General features: G+C 36.7%; 2 protein-coding genes across 2 annotated transcripts; both read left to right on the forward strand.

Annotated features, from left to right (window-relative positions):
• Positions 1-1,517: 1,517 nt before the first annotated feature.
• LOC133794952 (probable LRR receptor-like serine/threonine-protein kinase At1g51880) lies at positions 1,518-22,631 on the forward strand. The gene is made up of 13 exons (XM_062232392.1): positions 1,518-1,599; positions 1,888-2,446; positions 2,594-3,081; positions 3,203-3,338; positions 18,871-18,942; positions 19,422-19,493; positions 19,627-19,704; positions 20,169-20,359; positions 20,976-21,199; positions 21,347-21,477; positions 21,573-21,634; positions 21,758-21,983; positions 22,205-22,631. The coding sequence occupies exons 1-13, from the start codon at positions 1,518-1,520 to the stop codon at positions 22,629-22,631; spliced, it is 2,748 nt and encodes a 915-aa protein (XP_062088376.1).
• A 1,540-nt stretch (positions 22,632-24,171) lies between these two features.
• On the forward strand, positions 24,172-24,855 carry LOC133794953 (probable LRR receptor-like serine/threonine-protein kinase At1g51810). The gene is made up of 2 exons (XM_062232394.1): positions 24,172-24,199; positions 24,330-24,855. The coding sequence occupies exons 1-2, from the start codon at positions 24,192-24,194 to the stop codon at positions 24,853-24,855; spliced, it is 534 nt and encodes a 177-aa protein (XP_062088378.1). The 5' UTR covers positions 24,172-24,191.
• Positions 24,856-26,050: the final 1,195 nt, after the last annotated feature.

The following is a 26,050-nucleotide window of genomic DNA, read 5'->3' on the forward strand; positions in this document are numbered from 1 at the left end:
ATTGTCACGATTTTTTTTAACTGGGAAATCGTTGATATAATTATTAAATTTTCAACTACTAATTTACCATATGAAAAAATATTTAAGGGTTTGCCACGTGTGCTACCATTTATTAGAGCGGCCACAATAGGGTGGTTTATTGAGTAGCTCATTGACTATTATTTGACAAGTACCATAGTTTGATTTTTTTAAAACATTTAAGAGTTTTAATATTTAAGCATCATTGGTTTTTTTTTTTGTATTTACTGTGCACATATATATAAATATAACTTTTGAGGTGGCTTAAGATAGGAACATTTTTTATGAAAAAAATTGTCAAAAATAATGTAGATAAGAGAGAAAATAAAAAATTATATTTTTGAATAATTTAAAGATATTAAGCAATTAATAGAGTAGTCATCATTTGAGTTGCTCTTAGTTCTTTTACCGGAATGGAATTTGGGATTTTGGAAAAGATTAAAACAAAGTCAAACTATTGCGTTTAGACAAAAATATGTTCGTCATGGCTTGCTGTCGTACCAATTGTCAATTATATTAATAAGCTTTAGTTGTCACCAGATATATATTATATAGATTACATATATGCTGAGTTCTATGAATTGAAATCGCAATTGGAATTATGTAATAGAGGCATATTTAAGCTAGTTATAAATTATGTAATTGTGGCATATTTAAGACTTGGTATGAAAAGGTACCAAGTCTTCGATTCTTTATCCCTTTTTTATATAATAGTGGCATATTTAAGCTAGTTATAAATTTGTTGTGTAACTGCCAATGTCTCGTAACTATATCTGATTACATGCGTTATCTTTGAGCAAGTCATTTAGCTATCCATTATATAAATATATATATATAAATATATATAATACAACTAAGTAGCTAGCTCTCCAAGTTGCTGGATTCTTTATATCAGAGAAGAGAAAAATTCTTTATATGTAGTATGAATAACTAATTAATTGAAACTTTCCGCAATGGCGACTAGAATAAATAATTATATATATCTCAGTTGGTGTGCTCGTGATCATACATTTAACAAGGTTGGTAATTATTTGGTACTTTATATTTTTGTAAAGTATCATTTTTATATTTTTTGTTTTCAATAATGCTTATATAGTACCCTGTATTTTAAAATCGTACATATTTAGTATCCTAAACTCAAATTTAATTAATAAAATTTTACTAATTTAATTAAACTGCTGTCAATTATGTAAATTCTAAATTTAAATTTAATTACTTAATTACATATAACTGATTATAGTTTGATTATATTGATAAAATTTTATCTATCAAATCTGAGTATAAAGTATCAAATATATATAATTTTAAAATACAAGATACTATATAAGCATTATTAAAAATAGAAAGTATAAAAATGATACTTTGCAAAAACATATGATAAATTCCATAATAATAACAACTTTATTATATATCACACGCAAAAAAATTAACTATAAAAAGCACGAATACCCATATGTATACGGTGCTTTGATATTGTGAGTATAGATCAGATTAAGTACATGGTGTTTTCTAAGCTTTTTCTTGTTGCAATATTGCAACTGGTCGCTCTTTCACTTCTTGGTCAAGCTCAGGATCGTAAAGGTTATAAATATATATGTTATCTTTTTTTTCTTGTTCATAACTTTCGTTTTAACTAATTACAATTTAATATAATATGCATGCATGCATGCATGCATTCTTTTTTCTCTTAATTTTATAAATCAAGGACATTGATATATCTTTTTCTTTGAAGAAAAATTTGTTTATGTAATTTGGGTTCGGTTTAGTTTGTTCTAGTACTGAATAATATTTAAATTATTGATTAACAATCAATAATTTATTCACTATTATAGGCCGAATGACAAACAAAATATATATCTTAATTTTCAGGTTTCATTAGTATAGACTGTGGGACATCGGATTCGTCAAGCTACACAGATGAAAAAACGAACATAGTTTACTCTTCAGACGCAGAATTCATCGAAACTGGGGAAAACAAAGTGATATCACCAGATTACAAAGTGTTGAGCCATGATCAGCAGCTCTGGAATCTACGCTTCTTCCCTGAAGGGATCAGAAATTGTTATACCCTGAAACCTTCTCTAAGCAAAGGAAACAAGTATTTGATCCGAGCAAGGTTCTTGTATGGAAACTATGATGACAAAAACCAAATCCCAAAATTCGATTTGCATCTGGGAGTTGACTTGTGGACCACAGTTATAATTCAGGATACAAGTAGTACACTAGATAAGGAAATCATACACTCCCTTTCTTCAGATCGCATACATGTTTGTCTAGTTAACATTGGCGGTGGAACTCCATTCATATCAGCCTTAGAGCTAAGGCCCATTGAGAATGACGTTAATTATATTACTGAAACTGGGTCATCACTCTTACTCTATGGTCGTTATGCTTTCTCTTTACCTGCAAACCAAGTAGTCAAGAAGAGGTTGATCGATTCCTCCCTCTTCAATTAAATAGTTATAATAACTGTTTATATTATTACAGCATATATTGTGTTCGTTTAATTAATAATTAAAAGATTTTTTTCCCTGATCAGACTTAGTTTGTTTGATATATAAATAATAATTAGCAGGTTCAATGATGATGCCTATGATCGTTTATGGGAGCAACTTGGTTGGGTACCATTTATTAAAGGCCCCTCATCTACAAATGAGAACTCTATAAGCAAGAACAGATTCGGAGTACCCTTCTCTGTCATGAACACTGCATATGTACCAAACACAAATAATAATCCTCGTTCTTTGGAAATTACTTGGAAAAGTTTCGACAGGGTGAACAGTTATAAATTGTACTTTCACTTTACGGAACTAGAAGAGCTCCAAACAAACCAATCCAGAGAGTTCAGCATCTCCATTAACGGAGCACTCTGGGATTCATCAATAATTCCCAAGTACTTATCTGAATTTACTGTATACAGCAAAGAAGGCGAGAGATTTGATTCGGGAAAAATGGAAATATCTCTCAACAGCTCCGAGAATTCAACTTCACCACCCCTCATAAATGCATTGGAGGTATATATGGTAAAGGAGCTCTCAGGAAGAGAAACAAATAAAAATGATGGTATGTATATACATGATCTCGACTCAAAGATTTATCATATTGATCTCTATGTTATATTTTCTTATTAGTTTATATCTCCCTGACGTTTTGTTTTTTTTGATATAATCCATTACAATATTAGTGGATGCTATCTCAAATGTCAAATCGGTGTACCAATTGAATAAACTTAAGTGGCAGGGAGATCCTTGTGCCCCGGAAGATTACCAGTGGGACGGTCTGAACTGCAGTACTAATAATTCGCCGAGAATTATTTCCTTGTATGTCCTTTCTCTGTATATATATATAAATATATATATATACTTAGATACAATTAAATTGGAATATGCATAGTTTTATTTAAAAAATTTATTAATTATTTTTATTAAATTTTTAATATCATATAAATTTCAAATAAATATCCTACTTTAATTAAATAATTTATTTATTTTGTTCAAGTTTATATTTGTTCTAGTTTTTGAATTTGAGTGTAACAACAAGATATTATATATTATATGTTTGATATAATATTAAATATGATACGTGGATTTTAAATTTAAGTTTCTTGTTAATTTTTTTAAAAATAGCAATTTGTTTTTAATTTACAGTAGATTATATTATATGTTTAATATGATATTGTACTTCCTAAAATTCAGCACGAGTCTTTTATTTAGCTCGTGTACAGCTGGCGAGTAAAGAACTATAATAGAGGATCCATAAGTACGTACTTTCTCCACGAAGATAGCACGGCTCCCCAGGACACTAACACAGGCTAGGGAATGCAAAGCGGTAAGCACAAGTTGGTCATGTTTATAAGGCATAGCACCCGTGACACGAACTCACGATATATTCAGCTCAGGGAACGCTAGAGACTTGTCGTATCCTTGGATCTTTAGAAACCTGGATATGTTATATAGACATGCATGGTCAGACATAGCACGTCCGCGGATCCCTAAAAACTCGGACACGTAAGATAATTATGCATGGCCAGGCATGACATGTCCGATAATCTCTGAGGATCCATGATCGGTTTTACCTAATGTTCAGACCATACCTTAGGATAAATTGTAATATTTATAATTAGTGTGGGAGAGATAACACTGAGGGTGAAGTCACGTGATGACCCCTAGGCCTATCCAGGGATCTTCTCTATAAATACTAAGATCTTGGATAGGAAAGGGAGATGACTTTTTTTGTAATATAAAAGCTCTGCGAAAATTTAGAGAGAGAAACAGTAATAATATTGACTCATGGACTAGGTGGATTTTAACCACTGAACCACGTAAAAAAGATGAGTGTTCTTGAGAGTTATTGTCTGGTGCTCTTGAGTATCATTTTCTTATTGCGGTTTATCATTAAGCACTAATTGATTCTAGCTATTCTTTTTATAATTCACTGTTGGTGAAAAACTGCACCAATAGTTTGGTGCTCTCAATGAGAGTTGGTGCTCTCAATGAGAGTTGCAGATTAGTGCTTTCACTAAGATCCTAATCAAATTTCACCATGGTGGTCACTCAATCGAGGCACGACAGTGAAATGGAACAGCTTGGTGGACAGGAAGTTCACCATACTACTGTTTCCGATGAGCATAGCCCTGAGATCCAACACCGATCGGGAAAGCAACCGATGGGCCATGATGACCTTGGGAGTTCGGCATCATTGCCGTCAAATCTGAACCTGGATTACTTGATGCCATAGAGTTGGAAAACATGCAGTTACGAAGCCATTTGGCAAAAGCAAATCGAAGAGGTTTTGGCTCAGCTACCCCCTCTTGCACCCGACGCTAACGTCTGAAAGAGGCAAGGTGGGTCTCACAAGTCCCGCTGGGATTAGGACTGGAAATTCGTGTAAACGTGTCTGATTCGTGTCGACACGATTATGACACGACACGATTAAGGTAAACACGAACACGACATGATTATTAAACGTGTCAAAAATACGAACACGACACGATTATTAAACGGGTCAATACAACTCGAACATGATAACACGATTATGATACAATTAATCATAACTATATGAAAAAAATCATAAAACCTATGAAAATTATTCGTGTTATCGTGTCTGACATGATTATGACACAACACGATTAAGGTAAACACGAACACGACACAATTATTAAACGTGTCAAAAACTCAAACACGAACACGACACGATTATTAAACGTGTCGTGTTCGTGTTTACCTTAATCGTGTCATGTCATGACCAAAATTGCCACCCTTAGCTGGGATGGCTGATCTAAACCAAGTCGATCGGTTAGGACCTCGACCCCAACCTCTATGCCCATGGCACAAGATCACCAAGATATTCAGCCTGACGGCCCTCCCAGGGGTCATCCGGCAAGTCAGCCGGTCGATTAGGACCTCGACCCCAAGTTCAGTTCCACTGTCATATGCGCCTGGAAATGCCCGTGGCAACCCACGAGAAAGGTTTGGGGCAAACTCACAAAGACATCATGTTCCAGCCTGTAACGCCCTAATTTCTCATAGATTACTGAGAACATAGCGTTGGGTCATAATCGTAAATATTGCTATTTTATTTAATAAAAACTTGAAAATAAATACATGGATCCATGGTTTTACAAAAACAAAATAATTGTCTTTAACATAAAAATATGAGCAACATTTAAATAAAAATTTAAAATAATCATTCTTTAATAAAAATAGGGGCGCTTGATCTTGCTCGACTATATGGTCCCCACAAATACGTCATGAAGCTCTTAGGTCCCACACTCGCCACCGACCTTTCTATCATTAATTTCCTGAAATAACAACATCATAAGGAGTGAGCTTCTAAGCCTAGTAAGGAAAATACAAACAAGAGTTAGTCATATAATCAAACATAATAGAATTCACAAGAGTCATGCAAACACAAACCTCTAGATCATGTCATAACTTAAATCATAATCTAAGCCATAAATCATAAATCATACTCTAAGTCATAAGTCATAGATCATAAGTCATAACTATAGGTCATATATCATAATCATTACTAAAATAACAAGTCAGATATAATAAAAAGATAAGTGTTTATACAAGGGTGGCAATTAAGCCCCGGACAATAGTCCGTCATACATTGGACATAGGTCTGTCATAAAGTTTTGGCAACCGAGCCTACCGGACATAGTCCATCATACATCATTGGACACCTTAGGTCCAGACACACTTACCCATTTATTGTACCTGAAATGTTAGGTCATACAAACATAAACTATATCATACATGACATAAACTAGATCATAATACTAAACTATCTAATTTTCCTTACCAAAAACCAGGATATTGGAGACAAAAGCGAGATTGAAACTCCTAAAACCAAACATAAAGAAACCATAAGTTTCTAAAGAAATGTAGTTGAAAAGAAAATCTAAACCATCAAAGAAGAAACTTACCTAGAAGAACCTTAAATTAAGAACTTAAACACCTAACCATCAAAATCATAAACAGAAGTTTGGATCTTGTTGACCCTCGTTTTGGTCAACTGACACGGAGTCAAATGCTTGAAGTAATGGAAATTGTTGAAATAGATCTAATGGAAAGAACAGTAAACGACACAACAAATTATAGTGGTTCGGCCCCACGAATTGGTAATGGCCTACGTCCACTTAAGCTTTATTGATATTAATTCCCAAAGGAGTGATCAAAGAACTAGGGTTCTCTGAGTTTCACAAGCCTTAGAAGGATGAATAATACAACCAGAAGATAATAACTCTAATTCTCTTATAAAGTATAAACTTAAATCAGCAAAAAGTCCTCTCCTTGAGCTATTTTTCACTATTTATAGAATCAAGGAGGATTACACGAATTTGTTACAGATATTCTTTCCTAATTAATCGGATAATCAGGAATCATGGGAGATAATCTTGGGTATGATTACAATTGCACAAGATCATCTCCAAATATGCGGAGTATACGACCGATCTGGTCGTATATAAAATCCAAATGTTATGTCAGGAAAATCTCCCTGGTCGATGGTCGAACAGAGCCTCTGCCAGGTGTCAGCCACGTGTTAAAAACGTCTGCCACGTCACCCACGCCTGATTTTTGGATAACAGATCTGAAAAAAACTTAAGGAATCATAAAGAATAGAACTTATGAATAATATTATCTTAGATGAACTAGAACCAATCTACACTTCAATATTGAAAACACATTTTATCTCACTACCCAAGTGTTTATAAAGCTTAAGATAATAAAGCTTTTATCCCAAAACCCAAGTGTATGTCTCCATAGAAATCCTAGCAGCTTGAAGGCTCTGAACACAACTTGAAGAATGAAGAAAATGGCTGAGCACTAGGTCCTATTTATAGAGTTTGAGGAGTGAAACTATCCTATTAAAAAAAATACTTAAATCCTTAAATAAACATGTTAATGACAAGTGTTATACTCTTAATGGTTTTGGAAGATTCTAGAGTTTCTAGATCTTTCTTTTATTAAAAAAAATACATAAATCCCTAAATAAACATGATTATGACAAGTGTCATGCTCTTAATGGTTCTGGAAGATTCTAGAGTTTCAAGAACTTTCTTTTATTTAAAAATACTTAAATCCTTAAATAAATATGATTATGACAAGTGGCATGCTCTTAATGGTTCTGGAAGATTCTACAGTTTCTAAAACTTTCTTTTATTTAAAAATACTTAAATCCTTAAATAAATATAATTATGACAAGTGTCATGCTCTTAATGGTTCTGGAAGATTCTAGAGCTTCTAAATTCTTCTATTATTAAACTATTCATCTAAAATGCTTAAATCCTCAAATAAACAAGATTGTAACAAGTGTCATGCTCTTGAAAGTCTATCTAAACCTTAGGTTATAATAAATAATATTTCTATGTCCAATAATATTAATCAAACCTTATGTTATAATTAATATTTCTAAACTATAGGTTAAACTTATAAAATCCATAACTATTGTTTTGAATATCCAACTCAGTCCCAACTTGAACCAATATTCACGGAATTTAAAATACTACAAGCTACTACTATCTACTACTATTGCTACTACTGCTACACAGGAAACCCCCAAGCGTCATGATCAGATCGCTAGGCGCAAAGAGTTATAAATGGTGGAGCAGAATGACCGCGGGCTAATTTGGTTCGTCCTGACGGGACGAGAATTGCCTTGCCAATTAGGCATCCCCCATCACCCATAAGACATCCAGCACCGCCTCGTTCTGTGCAAAATGTTCCTGCTTATGGGAACAGGAGGAGAAATCCTCCTCCTGTTGCCCTTACTTATGCCCCGCGGACATGTGGCAGTATCCCAGATCCTCATCCTCAACCGCGAGCACTAAGCTTCACTGATGGGAGTTATTGGACTGAGAGCCGTCGAAGTGGCACGTCCGATACAGATTTGAGAAATCACCTTAGTTCGGCTTAGAGCCCTCAAGTCAATCCTTAAGTCGATCTTCGAGATCGCCTAAACTCACATAGGAGAAATTCAGCCCAACATGGAGTCAATAGCACTCGTCAAGAGGAAGGTCCTTCCGAAGTACGTGACAACGAGAGTGTCCCACCAAACCAAGCTCGAACTTGGAGGGACAACAACCCAATGAATGCATACGGTGGTACGGGAGCTGTTGAATAACCCCAAAATAACCAAGGTATCAAATACCAAACTCTCAAAAGGTTGGCCCAGATGGAGGAGCTGATGAAAAGACTCCTATCAGAAAAGGAAAAAGATGAATATGATTTAGGGGATGAGCTCGAGCTTTTTGCCCTGAACATTGCGGCAACTGCATACCCACTAGGTTTCAGGATGCCCCATTTATCAAAATTTGATGGAGATGGGGATCCATCCGACCACTTGGGAAGGTTCAACACCCTGATCATGGCCCACAACATGGGATCCGAGCTAAGGTACCTAATATTCCCCTCAACTCTGATCGAGCCGAGTAGGCAATGGTTCAAACAGTACAAAAAGCATTTTATCAGCTCGTGGAAGAATTTCTCTACAGATTTCAAGAGAGATTTCAGGGCTTCTCAGGCAGCTCAGATTAAAGCTGACTCACTGGCAAATGTAAAGCAGCAGCCCGGGGAATCGTTGAAAGCATACCTAAGTAGGTTTGCCAACATTGTCGCACGAGCTAGAGACGCCAATGAGAGTTCTAAACTCATGGCAATGAGGACGGGGATCCTTGTGGGAGGCGACCTATGGCAAGAGCTACAAGAAAGGGAGTTAACACTGTGGATGAGTTCCTGAACCGAGCCTGGATGTGGATTAATCTAGAAGAGGTGCGAGCTTCTGTTGCAGGAACTAGCCAAGCCCCTGTTTAGCCTGTTGGGGTGGAGACCACTATGGCTGGTCCTACAGCTCAAACCATTGCCCAGAATAACCAAGGGGGTGGTAAAAGAAAGGGAAATGGTGAAGGCGGCCAGAGGGGGTCAAAGAAAAACAAGTCTGTGGAGAAGTTTAAGTTGATGTATGCAACTTATTCTGACCTCACGAACACTAGAGAGCACATCTTTTTAGCGAATTCTGCCCGCCTTCCGTGGAAGAAGTCGAACTGTTAAAGAATCAAAGGGCGAAGAGAGATCCCTCGAATTTTTTTCGATTCCACAATGATATCGATCATAATACTGATGGATGCAGACAATTAAAGGACGAGATCGAGACTCTCATTAGGGCAGGACCTTTGGCTCAATATGCCCGGAATCGAGGAACTCCCAGACAACCCGCTGGACAAAACATTCCATCAACTCCAGAGGCTCCAATGAATCAAAATGGAGATCAGGTGAATCAAGACAACCCCCTATGATCACATGAGGGGATATAACAACCATTTTCGAAGGTCCTCACCTGGCAGGCACGAGCAGAGGTGCCCAGAAGAGATACATCAACGAGCTGAAATCCCACAATGGAGTGGAGTTCGTCCTGGAGCAACGACTATCAAAGCACCAGCGGTTAGAAAAGCAACCGATCATTTTTACGGAAGAAGACGCCGACCATATCCAGTTCCCACACAACGACCCTTTGGTCGTAACAGTTCAGCTCGCCAACCGAAGAGTTAGGAGGATACTAGTAGCTAATGGAAGTTCTGTGAATCTACTGCTTGGGTCAACCTTGGAAAAAATGGGGTTGTCTATGATAGACCTAAAGGCAACTTCCATGGTCCTATATGGATTTTCCGGGGAGGGATCAGCAACCATCAGAATGATCAAGCTAGTGGTGACATTAGGAGAAGGTCCACGAACTATCGGAAACTCCTTGAGTTTGTGGCTGTCGATTGTCCAGCGGCCTATAATGCGATATTGAGCCGACCTGCGTTGATCACGTTTGAAGCCATAACCTCTATCTGCCACCTAGCGATCAATTTCCCATCCTTTGTGGGAATATGCAAAGTCAAAGGCGATCAACTTGCTGCCAGGGAATGCTATAGCATTTCCATGAAGGGAAAATCTCAACCCGGGCAGCAAACAATGGCCATACATGACAGAGGCGAGGAGTCTCAGGAAAGAAGTTACTTCTGGGATAGAAGAACCTCAGAAAGCCAGGGATAGAGGCATTGCCCCAAGCAATGATATCAATCCGCGAATGGGCAAGGATGGATCAGAACTCCAAGCTATTGAAGAGCTCGATGAGGTAAATATAGATCCCAAAGATGCTTCAAGAATTGTTAAGATCGGGAAAAATCTTAACGATGAGAGAAAAACAGAGTTGATACAATTTTTGCAAGGGAATTTAGATGTCTTCGCCTGGTCTCATGAAGATATGGTGGGAATAAGCTCGAGTGTGATCATGCACACCCTAAACTTGGATAAAAACGTACCTACGAAATCCCAAAAATAGAGACGTTTAGGAACAACCCGAGCTGAGGCGTTGGAGGAAGAAGTAGCTCGGTTATTAAAGTGCGGGTGAATTCTAGAAGCAAAATATCCGACCTGGGTCACGAATCCTATTCTAGTCCCAAAGCCAAATGGAAAGTGGCGGACCTGCATCGATTTCTCCGACTTGAACAAAGCTTGTCCCAAGGATTGCTTTCCATTGCCGAGAATTGATCAGTTGGTAGATTCCACTACAGGGTAGGAGCTCATGTCCTTCATGGATGAGTATTTTGGATATAACTAGATCGCGATGAATCCTGCAGACCAGGAGCATACTAGCTTTATGACTCCAACAAATGTATACTGTTATAAAGTCATGTCCTTCGGGTTAAAGAATATCGAGGCTACCTACCAACGGTTAGTTAACAAAATGTTCATTGGTCAGATCGGAAAAAATATGGAAGTGTATGTCGATGATATGCTAGTCAAATCCAAGATTGCCAACAACCATGTGTCCGACCTAAATGAATGCTTTGAGATCCTGAGGAAATATAACATGAGGTTGAATCCCCATAAGCATACTTTCGGAGTGGCATCAGGAAAGTTTCTGGGATTCATAGTCAATACAAAGGGGATAGAGGCAAATCTAGATAAAATCATGTCATTATTGGAAATGCCTTTGCCTAGCTCATGTAAAGAAGTCTAGAGCCTGACTGGAAGAGTGGTAGCCCTTAATCGGTTCATTTCAAAATCCACGGAAAAATGCTTTCCATTCTTTAACTTACTCCGAGGGAATAAGAAATTTGAATGGACTGAGGAGTGCGAACAGGCATTTCTCGATCTAAAAATGCATTTGGCCGAACCCCCAGTATTGTCTAAGCTAATGGTAGAGGAGCCCATATTCCTTTATTTGGCTATGACAGAAAATGCAGCCATTGCCATATTGGTCTGAAAAGAAGACTAGGTTCAAAAACCAGTATATTATATCAGCAAAAGACTTATCGGAGCTGAGTCGCGGTATCCCCTAATAGAAAAGATGGCGTTCTGCTTGATATTAGCATCCAGGAAGCTTAGGTCGTACTTCCAGTCTCATTCAATCCATGTCATGACCGGCCAACCTCTAAGGCAGGTATTACAAAAACCTAAAGTGTCGGGACGTCTCTTAGAATGGGCAATCGAACTCATCCCGTTTGAAATATTATACGTACCATGAACATCGATCAAAAGCCAGGCCCTTGTTGATTTCATGGCTGAGTGCACTGGATTCAATAAGAGCTTTTGAAAGAACTAGTACAAATGTTGTGGAGAATATTCATGGACAGTTCCTCTAATGAGAACAGGTCTGGAGTTGGGATCATATTGATTTCTCTGGATGGGCATCGATTCCATACGGCGCTACGATTCGGGTTCGAGGCATCGAACAACAAAGCCGAGTATGAGGCTTTGTTAGCCAGGCTTATAGTGGCAAAGGAATTGAAGGCCATGGTCGTCTAGTGTTATAGCGATTCCCAGCTCGTGGTCAATCAAGTGTTAGGGGAATACTAAGCGCAGGGTACCAAGATGGCAGCTTACCTAGCCAAGGTGAAGGAAGAGCTATTAGAATTTGAGTATGGAGCCGTCAAACAGATCCCTTGCAACACTAATGCAAACGCTTTAGCAAAGCTCGCCACCTCCAAGGAAGCGGAGACTTTGAACGTAGTACCAGTGGAATTCATGGAAAGTCCAAGCGTGGAGGGAAGCACGGCGGAGGTCAAAATGATTAACACTAAGTCAACCTAGATGACCCCCATGATAGGATATCTTACAACCATAAAACTGCCCAACGAAAGAAAAGATGCGAGAAGGATACTCTATCAAGCTCCAAGATATGTGGTAGTGGAGGGGACATTGTACTGAAGAGGCCATTCATTGCCTCTATTGCGGTGTGTTCTGCTATATGAGGCTAAAACTATCCTACATGAGTTACATGGAGGCTTATGTGGGGATCATGATGGGGGGCAAAACCTGGCCTTAAAAGTATTAAGGCAGGGTTATTTTTGGCCCACTTTGACAAATGACTCCATCTCCTATGTTCGAAAGTGCGACAAATGCCAACGATTCGCCACAGTCGCATGAGCTTCGCCGGTCGGGCTAACGATGATCTCATCCTCGTGGTCATTTGCAGGATGGGGTATTGATTTAATAGGAGCATTACCGATGGGAAAGGGAGGAGTCCGTTATGTGGTGGTGGCCATTGATTACTTCACAAAGTGGGTAGAGGCCGAGCCATTGGCAACCACCACCTCAAAAAGAGTCCTCAACTTTGTGGTTAAGAGCATTGTGTGCTGGTTTAGGCTCTCGAAGAAGATTGTGTCAGATAATGGAACTTAGTTCGACAGTGATCTCTTTACCGAGTTCTGTGAAAAGCACGGCGTAGTTAAAAGTTTCTCCTCGGTTGCGTACTCGTAGGCCAATGGGCAGGTCGAAGCCGTGAATAAGATCCTCAAGGAGAATCTTAAGAAGAGGTTAGACGAGGCCAAGGGAGTCTGGCCTGAGTAACTCCCGAAAGTGTTATGGACGTACCGAACCTCCCACCGGACGTCTACAGGACACACCCATTTCTCCCTGACTTTCAGAAGTGAGGCCGTCCTTCCTGTCGAAACAAAAGTAACCACTCACAGGCTCTGGTCATTCAACCAGGAACGGAATTATGAGTTGCTCAATGCGTCTCTTGACCTAATTGATGAGAAACGAGATATTCGTAGCTACAGCTCGCGCATTACCAACAAAAAATCACTCGTTATTTTAACTCCAAGGTCAAAAGGTATAGCTTTGGTTTGGGCAACCTAGTCCTCCGAAGGGTCTTTTTGGAAAACAAGGACCCCAAAGATGGTGGTTTAGGTCCGAACTGGGAAGGGCCCTATCAAATAGTGGAGGTTGTGCGTGAAGGGACTTTCAAATTAGCTCGACTTAGTGGAGAATAGTCCCACAGACCTAGAATGCCATGCACTTAAATAAGTATTATCAATAATGATGCCATCCATCTATGTAAGGCTTAGTCATAAAAGCCATTTGATTAAGAAATGAAGGGATCGTTGTGTATTTCTTGACTTTCATATAGTTTATTTATGTATTAGTTCGTGTGAGTACATTTGTCCAAGCAACCGAAAAAGTTCACTTTCTGGTTACTTGGGTGGCATATAACCCGAGAGGGATCAGAACATTTGAAACACTTAAAATCCTGGACATAACCTGGTACAAAACTATCTTGGATACAACCAGGTCCAAAACTTAGAAGTTAGTAAAATTGATTAACTGATGTTTTTGTTAAAAAAAACATAAAGTGTCAATAAACCTAGCACGAACTAAGTTTTAAATCATACAAAACTATCCTGGATTCAACCAGGTCCAAGACTTAGAAGTTAGCAAAATTGTAAATTCGATGGCTTCCCTAGAAGCTCGAGAAAGCAGTAAACCTAACGTGGATTGAGCTTGAAATATTTAAAATCCTGGATATAACCGGGTCTAAGGTCTGATGCTTGACAGGTATGATACAAATCAACACATTAATTTTGGATATAACCAAATTCAAAATATTCATCCCGATCTATAAGTCGATTCCTAAGATTGTGAGTATGCAAGTCTAGAAAAGCATAAACATGAGAAATAATCAAGGAAAAGTCAAATAAGATAAAACAGCTAGATATATGAATTAAAAACAAATTGTCTCAAGGAAAAATAACCTCAAACTAGGCCAAACGAAAAATATTTACAAAAAGAAACAAAGGGAAAACGCCATCAAGCCCCTCTAGGCACTCTGAGGATGTAACATCTTCAGTCTCCTGCTCGCCCGCAGTGGAAGCATCCCCGGTCTCAGACTACTCTTGTAGGATCTGAGCTTTGAACTTCTCGAGGTATGGATCCCACACTTTAGGAGCCAGGAAGGAGAAATTACCATCCTGGTTGAAGGCCTAACAGTGATACAACGTGCTCTCCATGGAGGACAGCGAGGCCGCTTTCTCCTCTTTAACAGCAACTTCGGCCTCCAGCTGTTTGGCTTTGGCCTCAGCGACCTCAACTTGAAGAGCGGCCAAGGCAACCTTTGTAGCCTGCTCGCTTTCTTGAGACGATGCAAGGGCAGCCTTGGCATCGAGCTCGCCTTTTTGAGTGATTGCAAGGGCAGCTTTGGCAGCTCGCTCGTTTTCCTAAGCTGCAATCAGGGCGGACTGGGAAACCTGGAGCTCAACTTGAAGCTCCTCATTCCTAGCCCTGACCCGGGCTATACTGCAGTGCTGAGCCAGGACCGATTGCGAAAATAAAAATAAGGAAATAAGTTAGGCGCATACTGGGGTAAAAAATAAATAATATATGCATGTTTAACTGAGGATAGCTATCTTACTGTGAGGGTCATCCCCAAGGAAGACTCCAGGACGTTTTCCTAGCTCCTCTCTTCCATTACCTTCAGGTCCTTTGGGTTGTCCTTGTATATGTGCTCCACCACGTGGTTCGCCGTCTCATAGAGAGTCCCCCGAAAAGTATCGGGGATCTTAACCAAGTCTTGAGGGTTGACTGGGATACGCATGGTGGTGGGGACAATCGAAGCTGGGGGATCGGCTCGTATTGTTTGGTATAGGTTACCTTGGCCGGAGGGGCCGGCTGCTGTCCCCGAAGAAGCTCGCTCTAACTCAGGGTCCCAAGCAGCCTCAGGAGCCCACATCTTCCACACGAGTGGAACTTCGTCTTCCTCTTGCTCCTCGCTCCCAGCGACCTCGACATCCTCTTCATGGATAGGCGGGAGCTCATGGATCACCGAGAGGTTGGCTCGCATTCTTCTCAAAGTTAGAGTTTGGCCTTTAGCAATTAACTTACATGCCAGCATCGTATCGTCTGACACGAGCTGGCGGTAGTCCTTCTCACTAGGTGGAAGCCTAGATAGCGTATCATATTGACCCCCAAGGGTCACAAATTTGTCCGTCCTCGTGAATATGGCTGCACAAAAATACTACTCAATTAGTATATACATGAGAAGTTGATCCAGGTACAAAGAGAATGATTTCACGAGCTAAGAAAGGAAAGGAAAGAAGACTTACGAGGACGGTTGAAGTATCGGTGTTCGCAGTTATGGAACCCATTTGACATAAAGAATTGATCTTCATAGTCGTTGGGATGGCTGGGGAGCTCGATGAATGAGGGCGAATTCAGGAATCGGGTCAAGTAATAGAACCCGTCACCTCGCCCTCGTTGTTACGGGCTGGCCTTGAGGCAGAAAAAATAAAGGATGTCTGCTGGAATGGGGACCTCCCATTCATGCTTCAAGAAGAGATACCTCAACCCCGCCAATAGTCGGTAGGATTTTGGGGGAAGCTGAAACGGCGCCAACTTCACGTAATTGAGGAAGTCAGCGAAGTACCGATCCAGAGAAAGGAAGGCCCCCGCCTTCAAATGCTCGTCGCTGTAGGCCGCAAGGTCTTCCTGGAGAGGCGCGCAGCTCCTTTCCCCTTCATACGGAGGTCGAGCCATGAGGACACCAGTCCCGACCTCAATGTTATGGGACAACATTATCTTATTGACCATTCCTTGGGTCGTGATCTTGGAGACAATTGTTGAAGAAGGCGTTAGGACCAACCAAGACCTCCTTCTCCACCACGGGGCTGAGCTGAGGAATAGGAGAGTCGGGGGAGATCTCTTTTCCCTTGTTGGTTTGTCGAGACGAGGAGCCGGCTACACCCTTCTTGGATGTGCTCTTCTTGGGTACCATTAGATCGCCTAACGAACAAAAATGACAAGTCACTTAGTAGGCGACCTAACATTTTTATAAAGATAAAGGCACAGAAGCACAAAGGGAAATGGTGCTTGTGGAAGCCCGAGCTAAGTTAATCTCAGCCTGTTGCGTAATGCCATGCGCTACCTACACTATGCGTCTAGGTTTCCCAATAAACCCATGGCGTTCAGGGATCCCTATGTCAAAAGGCCCGACCACTGCTATCCTCGGGGGCGGTTTAAAGAAAAACCACCCAAAAAAGTGTGTTCCCTAAGTAATCTAATGTTTGAACCCTACCCTCTCATCTTCTAAGCACCAAATGGGTATTTTCTAAAGTTACCCAAACCTACCCAATAAATATCCTATGTCGTAAGTGTCATAATTTTAGGAAGGGTTCCAAATCTTCTATATAAACCTAAAGTTGAAACCTATGTGCCAAAAAATCAAGAAGACACCCTAATATTGACTACGACGAAGCAGGAAGAAGCATGGTAACGAAAACGCATAAATCAATAAAAATAAATATAAAAAAAAGAGAGAAAAAAGGAGCCCATGTGAAATGATAAGACTTACAATATGATTGTCGATAGAAGAGGTGTATTTTGTAAGGTCTCGAGGACTCGCTCCTGAGTAACTTAACAGCTGGGTCTCTGGAACAAAGGGTTTTGGGGTTCTTTCTTTTCTCTGAGAAGAGAGGAGGTTCGAAAGCGTGGAAGGTAGAAGATGGAGAAAATTTTTGAATGAAGATGGTGGTTTGTAAGAATTGTCTATCCCTTCGATACGTAAATGACATAGATCAGCATGAGCCGCTCAATTTGGTCAAAACCTGATCCAAGGGCTATGTTTCGAAGGGCGAAGCGGCGGCAAAAAGTTGGCCAGACCATTAATACAGTCCTTGAAACCCGAATAGACGCCAATCGTCGTGTTCCACGTGTCCAATACTCGAGTAATGGGCAAGCCTGGATAATCGCGACAGAAGTTTAAAATTCCCCACCTTGTAAGTGAGAAGGTGACGTCATAGAACACAGACAGGGACTTGGGGGGAAAGTGTACGTCCTAAAATTCAACACGAGTCTTTTATTTAGCTCGTGTACACCTGGTGAGTAAATAATTGTAACAAAGGATCCATAAGTTCGTACTTTCTCCACGAAGATAGCACGGCTCCCCAGGACACTAACATGAGCTGAGGAATGCAAAGCGGTAAGCATGAGCTGGTAATGTTTATAAGGCATAGCAACTGTGACACGAGCTCACGATATATTCATCTTGGGGAACGCTAGAGCCTTGACGTATCCTTGTTTCATTAGAAACCCAAATACGTTACATAGACATGAATGATCAGACATAGCTCGTCCGCGAATCCCTAAAAACCCGGATACGTAAGATAATTATGCATGGCCAAGCATGACATGTTCGATAATCTCTGAGGATCCATGATCAGTTTTACCTAATGTTCAGACCATACCTTAGGATAAATTGTAATATTTATAATTAGTGTGGGAGAGATAACACTGAGGGTGAAGTCACGTGATGACCCCTAGGCCCATCCAGGGATTTTCTCTATAAATACTAAGATCTTGGATATAGGAAAGGGAGATGGCTTTTTCTATAATACAAAAACTCTGCCAAAATTTAGAGAGAGAAACAATAATAATATTGACTTGTGGACTAGGTGGATTTTAATCACTGAACCACGTAAAAAAGACGAGTGTTCTTGAGTGTTCTTATCTGGTGTTCTTGAGTATCATTTTCTTATTGCGGTTTATCATTAAGCACTAATTGATTCCAGCTATTCTTCTTATAATTCACTATTGGCGAAAAACCGCACCAACAGATACTATTCTAATAAGTGAGTTTAAATTTAATTAAATTTTATTTAAGTTACAAAATATATTATTTTATTTTTAAATAATTATCATTGTAAAATATCAAAAAAAAAATATTATTTTAATTTGTTTAATTATTTATTATTTTTAAATAATATCATTGTAAAATATTTCAAAAATATCCTATTTTGATTTGTTTAATTATTTATTATGTTTAAATAATTATGATTGTCAAATATCATATTTTAATTTTTAATTATTTATTTTATTTTATTTGAGTTTAAGTATTTACAAACTATTGTTAAATATAAGAAAATTCTATTAAATATAAGAGTATTTCGTTAAAGTTAACATTAAAAAATAAATAAAAATACCGTTAAAACAAAGAATTTACATTATTTACACACTTGTAGATATATTCACGACAAAATAAATTAATATTTATATTTCTATGACTAACATTTTGCTTGTGAGCTATAAGGAATTTGTCGTCAAGTGGATTGAATGGGGAAATTGCTACATCTATTGCCGACCTTACAGTGCTTCAAAGTTTGTAAGTACATTTTCCCTCTTAATTTGAACTTTGTGACCAATCTTCAACAGAGTTTACGCTCCGGTAGAATATTTGCAACAAAACTTTCTAATGTTAACAATTTGTTATGAGAATTGTTAAGGAATATTATTGGTGTCCAACACCACAAGGAGGTGTCATACTATTATTAGTGCAATCTAATATCGGATCCCACTTATTTAAATTAATAAGTATTATGAGATATCGCTAACCAATCATAAAGTGTCACCTCATGTGGTGTCAGTCACCTCTGTCAAATACCAACAATCATTTGTTATACACTTATTTCATTAATTCTATTGGCTGTGGTATAAAGAAAAATATATATAGTGCAAAGCAAATAAGACTAATTATAGGGAATTTAAAATGAATTGACTAACTATTATTTAAGTTTTTTAGTTAAAACAACTACCAAAAATAAAAAACTAGCTATCTTATCTTTATCCATTATTTAATTTCAGGGATTTATCAAACAACAACCTCAGTGGAGCAGTGCCTACATTTTTAGCTCAACTGTTATTCCTAAGAGTTTTGTAAGTTGACTAACAAGGGATTCCTAAATTAATTATATCATCATCAATTATCTATTATATAAAATATATCGTATAATGGTGAAAAGGTATCAAATCATCAATGTTAATTTGAATTGTCTTTCGATCTCTACAGGAACTTGAGCGGTAATAATTTTACAGGTCCTATTCCAGATGCGCTTCTTATAAGAAGAAAGAATGGATTATTATTAAGGCATGTATATATTCTCAATAAAATAAATTCTTAGTTAACTAGTTAATTATTTGATATTCTTTCTCATTCTTAATCCCTTAAATCTTAAGTAGAATAATTCATTACCTTGTTATTTTGTTTGTATTTTTTTTTTAACGAAAGGAACCTTATACATGGTAAATGACTTCAAATTTATATGTTTAAAATTATTTGATGTTTTATGCTCTTATAGATTTACCAATTCATTTATATTTTTGTAACTAAAATTGGTCGAAAATGTATAATTTAATTTGTAGCTAGTGCATGATTTAGCATATACAATTACAAAGTATTAAATAATTAATAGAATACTTAATTTGAATACTACTATATATTTAAAAATAATAGAGAGGGAGAGAATGAGAGAAAATTAAATGAGGGTTTCCTCATTATAATGTATCCGCAAGCATTTGATGAAATTGATTTTTCATTTTTTTTAAATGCAGCATTGATACAAACAATTCGAGTAGTAGTAGTAGTCCACCATGTTCATCAAAGTCATGCGGAAAGAAGAAAAACTTAGTGGTACCACTGGTTGCATCACTCAGTGGACTACTTTTTGTCTGCTTTACTATTGTGATAATTATCTGGAGACTTCGAAGGAGACATCATCATGCAGCTGCTATCAGTTTGGAAGGTTAATTATATATATAAATAAATATTCTGGCTAATTATTGATTTACTTTCGTATAATTTTAGTTGTTCGTTGTTGCTCTGTATGGATTGTGGAATTTGCAAAATATAACAGTTGAGATTGAGAGGAATATTCTTATACGTTGTTGCCCTTAGGGTCTGTTTGGTATTGTTTTCTGTTTTTTGTTTTCAAAATTGTGTTCTCAGAGAACAAAAAACTGTTTTGGTAGTTTTTAAAAAACAATAGATGTTTGATTAATGTTTTCTAAAAATAATTTTTTAATTTTATTTTTTTTAAATCTTAAATAAAATATTAACAAATATATTTACAAAGAGAAAAATATTTTAAAAGTTTGTAATAAATAATGACATAAAATAATTTGAAAGAAAAAATGATGAAAAATAAGAAATGAGAAAATTTGAGAACAACAGAAAACAATTTTTTCTTGTTCTCAAAATTTTCTTTTTTTTGTAACTTTGTTTTTAAAAATTATTTTCTGAAAACAATACCAAACACCTCTGCTCGTTTTCAAAAAATAATTTTTTAGTTAAGGTGCCAAATACCCTCTTAATTTTTATATTCTTCTCCCAAGTAAAATTTAAGGATATGATATTTACAGGTCGAAACTTAAATTCAGTGGCTAATGAAGAAGATGAATCATATAACAACAAAATGCAACAATACACATACTCTGAGATTCAAAAAGTAACCAACAACTTTCAGAGGGTACTGGGCGAGGGCGGATTTGGAAAGGTTTATCATGGTTACTTAAATGGCACTGAAGTAGCTGTGAAGATGCTTTCTTCTTCATCCACTCAAGGACATCGACAATTCCACGCAGAGGTTTTTTTTTTATTCTTCTTCTTCTTCTTTTTCTTTTCGAAAGCATATATTAAAAACACAATTACTTTATACAGTTGCCTGCAATTTATATATATGTATGTGTCGAAATTAACGTGTGACATAAATCTGACTTTTAAAATATTACAGCTAAAACTACTTTTGAGAGTTCATCATAAAAACTTAACTACACTAGTTGGGTTCTGCAATGAGGGATCCGAAGTTGGACTCATTTACGAGTACATGGCAATGGGAAACTTACGATCGCTTCTTTCTGGTTCGTTTAGTTTGAGTCTATATTTACATCTAATAGTTTATGTTTTATACGTACCTTTCTCGTTAAATTTGAGTTTGATGGATATTTAGGAAACAGCAGTAGCAGTGACATAATCTTAAGTTGGGAACAGAGACTTCAAATAGCAATAGACACTGCACAAGGTTCGTATATCTCGATTCTTTTCCAAATAGTTATACGGTTTGATCGACATAAAACTGTCAATCAATATTATAGTAATAGCTATATTTATGAACATGTACGTACTTGTGTATCTAAAAAATTAGGACTGGAGTACCTGCATAATGGATGTAAGCCACCAATAGTTCATCGAGATGTTAAATCAACAAACATCTTGTTGAATGAGAAATTTCGAGCCAAGTTAGGTGATTTTGGCCTCTCCAGAGTTTTCGGTTTAGAGGGTAACAATCATACATCAACATTTGCTGCTGCTACCACTCGTGCTGGTATAACAGCAAGTGTTGCTGGCACTCCAGGCTATCTTGATCCTGAGTAAGTATTAATATTGTTTATAAGATAGAAAGAAAAAAATTTCAGTTAACATTATCTTCTGTAAACAACTTTTTTGGGGCCAATATTATTACAAACTTTCAAGTGAATAATATCCTCACAAAAATATATTCATATGTATACATATGGGTGTATATATATCAGCTGGATGTACACATTAATTATGAGTTAATGATCATTTTATTGTACATGTTTTTCAATAGGTACTATATATCAAATTGGTTGAACGAGAAAAGTGATGTTTACAGTTTCGGAATTGTTTTATTGGAGATAATCACAGCTCGACCTGTTGTAGCAACAACACAACAAAACAATCATATAATTCAATGGGTTAGTTCCATGATTGCTAAAGGAAATATTAAAAGCATTCTTGATCCAAGGTTGGAAGTAGATGTTGTTGATATTAATACTGTCTGGAAAGTAATTGAAATATCAATGGCTTGTGTCTCAAAAACTTCCACCAGCAGGCCAACCATGAGCCGGGTAGCTCTTGATTTGAACGAGTGTTTGACAACAAGTATAACTCGAAACAACAGCCATCTTGATGAGACTCATGAACATTCAACGACAGATTTAGATGAAATAATCTCCAAGAATATGGCTTCAGAATTTTCTCCAGTAGCAAGGTAATAAATAAACCCCAGAAGAAAGATAATGAAGATGAACGAGGACATAGAAATATTATTCGGCTGAATAAACAAACTAAAAAGATAAGACGGGTGTATGTGTTGTTTCTTTAACTTTTTTTTTCTTTTCCCTGTATTTGTTTTACGAATACATTTTGTAATTATATCAATACATTTTTTGAGCTAATGCTCTATAGTTCTATTTCTCTAAATAATTAATAAAAACACATTAATATATATAAAAATAATTATTTTTTTAATTATTTATTATTTTTAAATAATTATCATTGCATAATATCTAAAAAAAATATTATATTTTAATTATTTATTTTATTTTATTTAAATTTAAGTGTTTGTAAACTACTGTTAAATATAAAAATATTCTGTTAATAATATAAGAATATTCCGTTAAAGTGAGCATTATAAAAAATAAAAAATCGTTAAAATAAAGAATTTTCATTATCTACACACTTATTATATTGAAGATATATATAAAGAGAGAATGGGAAAGACAATCGTTGGTGGGCACTCCACCTTCAAAATCGACATTCTCTATAGCTTGAATATCTAACTCACTCGATCGATAGAGAACTAAGTGTCGCCTTCGAAACCGTTGAAGTTTTTTATCTGTCCAAAAGGCTTCCGCTTCATGTTCTTTTACATCGAAGCGACTCAAAACGCCATCCATGGTTGCCTATCCCTCGAGAAAGAACCTAGCTCTAAATATCAAAGGATACAACGAATTGGATGGTTGAGCAATGCTCATGCCGAATCCATGGTTTGGCAACAAAGGAAAACCTCAAATATATGAGAGACTCTCAAAACTCTATTCAAAATATCAATTCTTCAAAAGTTTCTTACAACGAAACAAGTGAGGTATTTATAGAACTCTCACGAAGATGACAATATAAAATAAATAAACAAAACTACAAATTAATAAACCTAATACATTCTAGAATAAGGACACATCATAACCCTTCTAGACTATTCTTACTACATCACATAGCTAATCATATACTATTTGAAAACTATTACAAACAAATAAGAATGATATAACATAGAGATTTTTGCTTTTGCAAATAAATCTTTTATTATTTTTATTGATTTTAATTTCTTCGATTGAATATAAGATAATTTAATTTTTTTTAAATAATAAAAGTGAAATAAATAATAGTGTAAAAAGTAAAAATTATAATAAAGGGTATTTGCGGCATAAATACCACACATTTTTAGTTTTATAGACTTATATACCACATCTTTTTTTTTTCGATGGATTAAATACCAAATGTTATGATTTGGTTAATTCTGTCACTACCACTCTGTTAAGTAGTGGGAAAAAAAGACACGTGTCACAAATCTGAATAAATCCTATTGTTTTTTTTTTATCAAAATCTAATAAAAAAAATAAAAACATAAAACTAAAATAAAAATAAAAACTAAAACTCATTCCTTCAAAAATAAAAACCCCAAAAATCAGACATTTAAATTCTCCCTCTCTCTCTCTCTCTCTCTTCGGGTCAACACCAGGGGACACAACCATTTTTCATCATCAACAGATAAAGAAATGTTGAGGTTATTCTTCATTCTCATGCTAGCCCTTACGACTATTATTAATTAATTAATTTGCTGATTATATACATATACATATTAATTAGTGTATGTACGAAAAGGTATATTGATTATTAACCTATTTTTTTAATAGGTACAAGGACGATGTTTATGATCGTTTGTGGAGATCCTACGGGAGAAACCAGTGGAAGCCTTTCTTAACTACTTCTCTTACTGATGCAAACTCTATCAAAAATGGAAAGTACCAAATACCGTTCACCGTCATGAACACTGCATACACTCGAAACAGAAATAGTACTGATGACATTATAATTGAATGTGATATCAGCAGCAGACCCACCGAAAGATATTTCCTCTACATTCATTTAGCAGAACTCGAACAGCTCGACGAGACCGAAACAAGAGAATTCAACATCTACGTTAATAATAATTTGTGGTACCAAAACGAGGTTCCCAAATACTTGATCCAAAGTACAATATATAGCACCATTAATGACACAGAAGTTGAAGGTGGAGTACCGAAACTGAGAATTTTGTTTAGAAAAGCCGAAAAGTCATCTCTACCGCCTCTTATAAATGCCATAGAGGTTTACGTGCAAAAGGAGCTCTCTCTAACGGAAACCAACCAAATGGATGGTATGACTCTACATGTATTATGAATGATGCTTAATTAAGCTGGACAGTTATTTTTAATTAATTAGTGGGATCATATAATATAATTTTTTATGAGTTAATATATACTAATTAAATATATATATATATTCTCACAAACATGCTATATATTTTTCACATTAATTTTTTTAATCCTATATATATATTTGTAGACTTCAACGTATTTTCAGATTATTTAATTATATATATTGAAATTAAATTAAAAATCCTAAATTACATGTAAATTTAAATTTTGAATTTTTATTAATAAAACCAAAATGTGTATAATATATTTTAGCTCGCTAAAAATACAAAAAATTAATATTTGTTATACACATACAAAATCAACAAATATTACACTAGCTAGCTAGACATAAAGTAAGATAGAGAAAATGTAAATAATAAAAACCTATTTTTTGGGACGATGACTTTGAACTATCGGTACCATATCGTTCACCCACTTTAGTCACATTTCATTAATCTGTGCAGGTGTATATGGCAGAGTGTTTAGCTCACTACAAGAAACAACATTTTTGCCGGCACAATTCATTTCACCGACGCATTTGGTGAATTGCGCCGGCAAAAGTCCTTGTTTTTGCCAGCGCAATTTTGCGCCGGCAAATGTTACTTTTGCCAGCGCAATTTTGCGCCGGCAAAGGTTACTTTTGCCGGCGCAATTTCGAGTTGCGCCGGCAAAAATTTAACAATATATAATGAAAGGACTTTTGCCGGCACAATTCACCTAACGCGCCAGCAAAAGTCAGCGTAAATTAATGATGTGCACGTTTTCAAGGAGGTAGGTGGCTAGACTTTTGCCGGCGCGATTCGTTGCGCCGGAAAAACTCAAAAAAAGCGCCGGTAAATGTATGCTTATTTAAACGGCGTCGTTTTGAATTAGGGTTTCTCTAATAGACTTTTTCCGGCGCAATTTTATACTTTTGTCGGCGCAACGAAACGCGCCGGCAAAAGTCATAACATTATAACTCAACCGCCCGAGTCTTCTTCTCCATTTTTTTCATTTTCTCAGATTTCTCTCATCTCTTCACCATAATCCTCTCTTCTTCAACGAATCCATCCCTCTCAAGGTACGGTAAGTTATTTTATTTTTTTTGTTTGTTTGTTTGTTTTGCCCATAAATTTTCCTCTCATTTCTATTTTTTTTCTCAGTTGTATACACCGCCGACAGGACCACCCCGCCACCAC

The sequence above is a fragment of the Humulus lupulus genome, chromosome 8, assembly GCF_963169125.1.
Source record: "Humulus lupulus chromosome 8, drHumLupu1.1, whole genome shotgun sequence".
Lineage (NCBI taxonomy): Eukaryota > Viridiplantae > Streptophyta > Magnoliopsida > Rosales > Cannabaceae > Humulus > Humulus lupulus.